At 42.3% G+C, this 9,120-nt stretch overlaps 1 protein-coding gene across 2 annotated transcripts; it reads right to left on the bottom strand.

The window, feature by feature from the left end:
* Nucleotides 1-1,798: 1,798 nt before the first annotated feature.
* On the bottom strand, nucleotides 1,799-8,887 carry LOC106582697 (zinc finger and BTB domain-containing protein 18.2). 2 transcript variants are annotated; one of them, XM_014166054.3, is made up of 2 exons: nucleotides 8,724-8,887; nucleotides 1,799-7,355 (listed from the first exon to the last, which is right to left on the bottom strand). In XM_014166054.3, exon 2 carries the CDS (start codon nucleotides 7,339-7,341, stop codon nucleotides 5,758-5,760), a length of 1,584 nt encoding a protein of 527 aa, XP_014021529.1. In that variant the 5' UTR covers nucleotides 7,342-7,355; nucleotides 8,724-8,887; the 3' UTR covers nucleotides 1,799-5,757. The 2 variants fall into 2 exon arrangements, with proteins under 2 accessions (XP_014021529.1, XP_014021617.1); XM_014166142.3 differs by lacking the exon at nucleotides 8,724-8,887 and adding an exon at nucleotides 7,781-8,062.
* Nucleotides 8,888-9,120: the final 233 nt, after the last annotated feature.

The following is a 9,120-nucleotide window of genomic DNA, read 5'->3' as shown; positions in this document are numbered from 1 at the left end:
CTGTCTTGGCACTCCACGGACGAGTCACTCCAAACAAGGCAACCCCAGCATGACCTGAACACCAGTGATATATATCCAACTGTCTAGCTAATTGTCATTCATGTATTCAATTTCATAATGTAAGTTATGTATTGCAGAAGCATTTGAATGAAGCCAAACCAATTCTGTGACAAAATAAAAGGAAATGTAACTGAGAAACATTTTATGACAATGTCTATTTTTAAGTAAATATATTGTTACTGTTTCTGAGAGCAGTGTGATGGTGAGTCAATGTGAGTGAAAATAATGTCTATGCCGCAGATGAGTGTCTATATAGAGAAACGAGACTGGGTTTTTGTACCAAGCTGTTTGTTTCTTTGTGTGTGTGCCCTTTTCAAGTGTTACCACCTGTCTTTTGTTAAGAAATAAATAAATAAATAAACATGGACCGCACCAGCTGTCCCTGGCAGTCCGTTCAGAGGTCAAGGGCTCCCACCGCTGGCCTTGTGAGGTGGTGGACACTTACAACTTTCATCTCAACAACTTCCCCCAAGTCTGCCTCTAAACAGGGGAATAAATAAATACAGAGAGTATTGTAGAGGTCCAAAACCATCTAAATGTACCAGGCTTAAAAGCCTTGGAAAGGAATGTTTTCAATATTCCATGATTTAACTCAGAGCCCACATCACAGCCCTGACATCTAGCAGTTAATCCTTATCACATGGACCATACTTTCCATACTCAGGTTTGGTTCATGTAGAAATCCATGTGATGGCCTAGTGCAGATATGACATGCTGATAGTGATGTGAATACCCTGAGAACTGGAGAAATGTTTACAGTGTGAGGTCCCTTATTTACTGGGAGGTAGTGGAGGCCGTTTGGTGTGTTTTTGAATGATCTTGGGAGGACATTGTTTTCTTTGTGCTGTGGCTGGCTGGCCAGCGCGGCAGTGTCGTCTGTTTGTGCATAAAGTTAGTGCTCGGGAGTGGGAGCAGACAGAGGGAGTGCCTGAGCTACTACCCAGTGGCTGGATGAGGCCACGGTTGGGGCCGTAATTCAGGGTTGGGGTGGGTGGATGCTGCCTTGTCTATGCACCACAGAATTGATGTGCTGGGGAGGGTAGTGGGAACTCCCAACCCATCCCCGAATGCATAGCAGAGCAGCTGGATTTTTTTTAAATGTGCAGCGGGGGAATAATACCCCTCCGCAAAGAAAATGACCAGTGAATTGACATGGAGATCCCCAATTAGACACGCATTTTTTTGTTTGTTTGCTCACATATGCAGTTTACATCCATTAAAGAAAATGAAAAGGTGATTAATATGACACAATTGAAAGTATTCAAAGGTATTTTCTCTGCGGACTATTGGCAGCAGCTCCGGAAGAATGACATGCCACCGCTAAAGATCCCCTATCCTTGGCTGCATCTTATGGGTTCAATGGGATAGAGAAGACCCACAGTATTATCACATTGTGTTGTCTGTATACAGTCCTCTCACTACCAACACACTTATCGGGTGTTGCTTGTGCACAGGCAACAATGAAGACTCTCCTTGACAATACCTAAAGGTCGACAGTGGAAAAATCCTCTTTCACCAGTTTGAATGCGTATTACTTCAATTTCCCATGCCAATTATTATATGGATTTATTGCCACAAATCCTGTCTTAGTTTAGTGTCAGATAATTTGGTGTGTCTTGGTCAGTAGAATACAAAACATAGGATTGGACAACTAAATCCCAAAGTGGGAAGAGCTGTGCCCCTACACATGTTAACATGGTAATATCAGGAAACGCACAAGAAAGACATCCACACGAGGCACAGAAAAGTGTTCTGTTTAATCTATGCATAATCTTAATAAAGACCTAACTCAAGACTGTCACATCTCCACAGCACGCACACACACACACACACACACACACACTCTCTGAAAGCGCAAACAAAACAAAAAAAAGCACATACAATTACAGATCAAAATAAATTGCCTCAAGTTCTACACAATGTCAATTCTGAATAAGTTGACCCCAAATCTTTAAACCACTAACACAGAAGCAATTGATTACTATAAAATATAACTTTCTTATTAAAAAATTATATTAAATTCTAATGGCACTTCTACAAATTCTAATATTACCATTGACATTTATCAGCATCTTTCATTTTACAAATCAAAAAATTGAGTCAAATGTTGCACAAGAAACAATTCAATAAATATTTCTCATGATTATACACAATTTCACAGGCTTAACCTGCCAAAGACACAAATTCCAGTATTAAATGTAACCCAATACTCAATTTTAGACTTAAATCCTACAGCATGAATTAGGAAAACAAAACCCCACTGATCAGGAGCAGTAGCATGAGTTTTCATTCGTCATAAATATATCTCTGTGTTTCACATTAAACATGACATCTATGGAAAACAATTAGGTTCATTCCCAAACATGGACTTAGCTTAGAGCCAAACAAAAATACTTGCATTCAGTTTGCTTAACATTAAATTGAATTCCAGATTAAAAACCTTTACAAAAGATTAATTCATTTAACAGTAGCAAACTCCAACCCTGAAACTCGTCTCTAAAAGCAGCAGAAAACGGGCTTAGTTGACATTTTGATAAGGTGAAGAAAAAAACAAACGTAACAGAAATTTGTATAGCCTGAATATCATCACAGCAGTCTGTGGCAAATGTAGTGTATAAAAAGGGCAACTCCAGGTGCAACACTTGTCTGTGTTTCTACAAGGCACATTCTGTAACAATCCTGGAGATATAAATAATGACTGAGAAACCATCAAAACAAGAATTTACTGTTAGTTTTCTAAGCCTGTACAACTACATGTATGCATTAGAGAAAACAATACATCAATGTTTCAACTGCATCACATAAGAAATGTTCCTTTCAAAAGAGTGAGACAAAATATGCAACAAACTACATTCCCGTGTTTTGATTGAAATACCACAAATTGAACACTATATGACATCTAAAACACACAGCTTCATGAAATATTGGGAAACTCATTCCAGGGGGAGGATGGGTATATAATTGGATGTTAATAAATACTACCTACATACTACTAAAGTTCAGATGAATCAGTGTTGTGATACCTCATCTCAAAAAGGTGAGGTATGAAAAGAGAAATATGCTTACAATTATAGTGATTGTGTTGATAAAGACGCTATGGAGTCACTGTAGTATCCTCTCCACATAAAAGAACAATGAAGCACTTATCTAATGCATGCTGGAAATCGAGGGCTGTTCTTCGATGCCTCCAGACAATGCACCTGTTTACCGTCTTCCAGGTCTCCCTTTGCCTAATACATTTCTCGCATTCCAACGGCTCCATTCAATACAAAAAGTGCAAAGAGAGACTCATGGTGCCTTTTTCCCCCCACAGTGAGGGCATACATGCACAATGATCCCTTGAGAACTACCTGGGACAGGAGAACAATGCTTGTATTGTATGACTTCTATAGATATTCTACACCATATCGGTGTGTTTGTTCTTGTGAACAACTGCTTCCTCTGCCGGAACAGCAGTCATAGCGGTATTACTCCCTGTTTTGTTCTGGAGTGAAGACATGGCCTGTGAGACATTACATCTGAAAAGGAAGCCAAGTTCACTGGAGTGAGACAGGAAAAGGAAACCCAAATCACGGTGGGAGGGAAGACATGAAACTCTTACCTAAGAGATTGAAGCCTTAGTAAAACACCTTGATAATCAACTCTACTTGTGTTCTTCTAATACAGAGAAACAGCATACATATTGATAAATAGAATATATATTTACATTAAATATACAAATAGTAAGAAATAGCAGCCTAGACAATATCAGTGTTGAAACTATATGCATGCTCAAAACAAGTGCTTCGGTGAGAATACGCAATTTAAGATTTCTGTGTAAGATACATTAACAGACCATTTCTTTACAGTAACAGGATTTGCAGAAATGAATAAATGACCCCAATATCAATTCCATAGTACCAAGATGACAAGGCATCAAAAGTCTCTAAGCTTAGAGAAATCAGCTCATCTTTACAGATCATACCTAAAGTAAACTCTGAACCAAGTTAAACAAATAAATCCTTCAGATCAAGTCTTCTCAGGACAGATGAAACCAATATCTTGGACTTTTAGTGCTACTCACCTTGTAGGAATCATATGTATAGCATCAAAATGAACCCAACTACAATGAAATCTTTCCAACACACAACAGGCCCATGAAGTCCACATTCTGTCCAAAGATTCGGTCAAGCAAAGTTCCACCAAAGGATTCACTCAAACGTTAAATCAGACATCAGTAGTACTTCGACATGAACAGAAAAATACATAGGATACAGTATAAGAGCAAACACAAGGGGCAAAATAAACTCAGTAGATTTAGCATTTTGAGCTACGTGTTCTGATGTACGGACAGTGTGGCAACAAGACATCCACAGTACACCATCTCCTCAGAGAAGCACTGAGGCACACCGAGAGTATACTTTGACCATCTCTCCCACTCTCTGCCCTATCTATCAGGGCATGTCTCCAGCATTATTATATGGATAGCAAAAATATGCAAACGTGGTTACCCTTTCTTTTACAGTGCTGTAATACAGACAAATAACCCAGAAATTGAACTTACTAAATAGAAGTCAACAATTGTTAATTAATAAAGAGCTTGATTTTAAGCCACATGTATTACATTATTGTAAGTACACTCATGAATCAATTGGCATACAAGTGCCAAGGAGAATCACTGAGTGACCCAAGTTACTTCCTGGTATTAAGGCACTGTAAAGGGAAAGTGCTGATCACGTTTTTGAAGGCCCACAGATTAGTTGTATTGAAGGCAACAGGTCCTATGCTTGTATGAGAACAGGAGTGTCAATAATTTCAGTAGGCACCAGTGTTACAGGCATTAGCTGCTATCTTTAGTAATTACCACCCAACCTGTATATGCATCATGCTAGAGCATAAAGGTGACAAAACAATTCACTTCTAAATGTTCATACAGCAGCCTGACAGCCTAAGCTGAGATGAACATTGAAAGGCCAGTGCAGCAAAAAAGTAATTCCTTCAGGATATGCTCCATCTTACTATATGAAAAAACCTTGCAACTCCTGTATTTATTTTAGTCCTCTATTCTAAGGAAACATTCCGTTGTCTGCTTCATTCCTACCATAAAGAAAATGACAATACTAGCTACCCCAAAACATTATCCAGTAGTCCAACTTCAAGTATTTTTCCACTGCCTTGTGATATTTCTTCCTGTTAAGCAGGTTGACTAATAAATAAGGTTGGATATAAAATAGAATATAGATTGCTAGTCTTGGACAGTTTTAGTTTCCCCTTCCACTAATCAAATGCTGTTAATCCATTCAGGAGTGTGTGCTATAATTCACTTGCAGATATATGCATAGAAATGTGTTTCTATTAGCAGAATACACTCTTCATCTAGCTCAGCAGTTTTGCACTACCAAGACAGAAATAAACAAGTGCAACTGATTTGTCCACCTTCAACATATATCCAGCTTGAGTGGAAAAGCACCCGATCTTATTGTTGTAAAACAAAATTATAAAGTCCAACATCCTTCCAGTGAAGTCCAGTTTTGTGCATTATAAAGTTGCTACACTTTAACTTAAGAAATGCCACATGGATTAGAATTCCAAAAGGATATGTCTTTAACAATTTGTGAATATGTATAACTAGTACTTTACTGTGGAGGTATATGCAGTAGTAGTACTCGAGTGATAAGACGCTACTCTGTCTTATTTCATGGCACAGGTGAGAGGGGTTTATCCAATGGCAAGGGTCTTGACAAGGCCACAGTGGAACTTGCGGATGTGGCGGTACAGGTCCCCAGACTGGGTGAAGCGCCGCTCACACCACTTGCAGGCGTGAGGCTTCTCACGTGTGTGAACCACGGCATGCCGGCTCAAGTTATGAGAGTACTGGAAGCTCTTGCCGCACTGGCCACAGGTGTATGGTTTCTCGCCAGAGTGTGTGCGCTCGTGCCGCTTCAAGGTGTACATGCAGGAGAAGGTCTTGCCACATTGTGAGCAGGTGGGAACAGAGCCGTCGGGGGAGAGCTTGGAGCGCGCCCCGTCCTTCTCGCGGAAATGCGAGCTGAGGTGCAGTTGGAGCACATGGGGACTGGGGAACACCTTGCTGCAAAGTGGACACACACACACCTGTTGCCCCGGGGGCAGGAGCACCCCACTGGAGGTGGAGATGTCTGAGGAGGCCAGGTCGTCCTCCTCCTCACTGTCCCCCAACAGCCTCCCCCTCCTCTCCTCGCCCTCTCTGCCCCTCGTGCCCCCCCTTCCTCCGCAGCCCACCCCCTCCTCCATCAGGTCTTCCTCCTGGGAGAGCAGGGCCGATGTGGAGCCGTTGTTGCCTGGGAAGAGGGCAGCGAACCCTGTCACCACTGAGCTCCTGGAACTATTCCCAAAGCGCTGGCTCTCCGGGCTCATCGCCTCACTGTCCTCCTGCTCTGACAGCAAGTCGTGTTCATCTTTAACAAGTGGCTCAGTGCCCTGCTGCTGGCTGTCGAGGGCCAGCTGTCCCGAGATGTAGGAGGGGTGTATGGGATCTCTGCTAGACAGTGGCTTGAAAGACAAATCCAGAGCGCAGTCCATGTCAACTGAAGCCCGGGACCTCTGGGACAGCAATACTGTGCAACTACTGACATCAGCTTTTGTTTTTCCAGCTGTTTGGACGCAGGGCTCGGCCTCTGCTGACACATAATTGACACCTACAAGGTCCGGGGACCTGCCAGGGTGACCGTTTGCCTTCTGCCTGCTCTGTGCAGACCTATCACAATCTGTGACAGCCAGCCTGACTTCGCAGTTGTCCATGTCAAACTCCTCTGCCGGGGGGGCTCTCTGGGGCAGCTGCTGTGTCTGTCGCCGGCCTGGCCCTGGCTGCTTGCTCTGCAGCTCGCTGTCTGAGGAGCTCTCCTTGTCCAGACAGCTCAGTGCTATCCCCTCACTAACCTTCTCATCCAGGTAGCACAGTTCCTTATCTTTCAGCTTGCTTTTGCACACTTTCACTATATCATACATGTGAAGGTAACTGGCCGCAGCCAGGACATCCTCCACTGGCAGAGTGTTGAATTCCAGCTTCCCCTCATACATAAACTCAAGGAGCAGACTGAAAGCCGGGGCTGTCACAATGTCACTGTTCAGATGCACAACGTCCCTTTTGTCTGGCTGGTCCCTGTAGAAGAGATGGAAGTACATGCTGCATGAGGCCAACACGGCTCTGTGCGCTTTGAATCGTGCATCCCCTACGAGAACAGTGCAGTCACAGAGGAAACCTTGGTGACGCTGCTGACTCAGGCACTGCAGCAACTGGCGGCTATGGTCTGGGAACTCCATTCTTCCGTCATAACCTGATGGAAAAACAGGAAAAACTGGATATTAAATCAACGAAACGCTGCCATATAGAGGGCACCACAGAGCGTCCGCAACACATCTGGTGTTCAAGGAAACTACAAACAAAAGTAAACCAACCCCAAACGAAATGTACAGGAAAAGAATACAACTTGCAGAAAATGCCACAAAGTAGTCTATCAATGCAAACATTAGCAATAAAAATGCGAGACATGCACATAGTTGTTTAAAAAGAAAAGTTTAAGACTACATTTCCATTGAATGTTAAATAGAAGCGCCATCCCTATTACAATATGGTAAAGGCTCCTTGTCATATCGACTTCTTTACGCATCAATAGGGCTACTTAAATCAATATAAATATTGTTATTTTATTCTCGATTAGCCTACAGATTGAGGTGTGTGTGTCCTTTTGGGCTCTCCTACCTTTCTCTCAAGTTACCAACAGCAGTCCGATTAGTCGCACTAGCTTTTGAGCTTCACATGGAAATGCGAAACGGACGGACCGGGTACAGTCGCACGCACGCTTCCACACAGACAAAAACGATCGCTACTCAGCCGTTGTTCGTGTGTACTGAACAATGATCAGGAACCGTTCATTTACCAAGCATGCAAACAGAGACAGGCAAAAACTCAGGCTTGTGGATACCAGCACTCGCCCATCGGGCAAGGTTAAGAAAGACGCCAGGGGAGTGACTAAACTGGTGCTCTGTTAGCTAATTACACTGCAAGCTGTAGAGTCAGCTGCTCTGACATCACCGCAATGGGAACGCTACCTCCAGCTGTGCTCCCCTTTAAGCCATATGTTACTCTGAGTCGAGTTACGTACAATAGACACACAAACTTGTTTCAGAGGTTGCATCAGTCCCAACACTAAAATATTATACACTTCAGAAAATGTATTTTATTTTAGGATTAAAGGACACTTGACAATAGTCGAAATATGGTTAACTTTATAACGCATTGTTGTTCCTTTTACGCACTGGTCAGCCACAACTTTAATGACACATACTTTTGTTCTATTGGTGTAAAAACATTTAAAGTTATTAAAATAACAATGGACCAGACTACAAATAACAAACAAATGTCCCTATGAACTTTTAATTAGGCATAACCAACAATAAACCGAACATACAAATATTTGCTTTTCGCGAACTACTTTGCCCTGTTTTAACGAAAGGAAAACTACAAGCAGAGGCAAGAACGCAGGAAGATAACGCTGCATGGTCGTAATTCATGGTTAGAAGCCTTTACACAGCAAAGGAGCTCAGCAACTGTCGCTGACCAAGCCAGCTGCGCTGCACGGAGGTAGCGCTGGGTATTATAACTTTCGGTTTCAACATTTTCATTGTCAAAACGCATTACTTACAGATATTTTCCTTGTCCCCGTGTTTTCTTAAATGTTCTGACGTCCTTTCATGATGTACGGACAGATGTTCGCTTCTCCTGTCGTTTATTGAGCTTAGTTCGACCCTGGCAGGCAAGCTGCACTCAGTTCTGTGTGTCAAGCAGGTTGTTAATGGACCAGTCTCGCGATAACACGGACCACAATAAATTCTGTACTGCTGCATGAACTCACAAAGTGGCAGCAAGTAGCAGTGTTCTTTGAGAACATAATTTGATTTACCTTAATCTATCTCCCTTTTCTGGAATATGTCCACCAGGGAATTGATTGATGCTTTGAACGATGTCTGTTCGCACACTGCATAATGTGTATCAAATGTTTTGATAATTTTCTTTCTTCTCTTTAATGTATATGGAAAAGA

The sequence above is a fragment of the Salmo salar genome, chromosome 01 (genome assembly GCF_965601325.2).
Source record: "Salmo salar chromosome 01, fSalSal1, whole genome shotgun sequence".
Taxonomy (NCBI): Eukaryota; Metazoa; Chordata; class Actinopteri; order Salmoniformes; family Salmonidae; genus Salmo; species Salmo salar.
The sequence above is the reverse complement of the archived record's forward strand: the minus strand, read 5'-3'. Positions and strand labels throughout refer to the sequence as shown.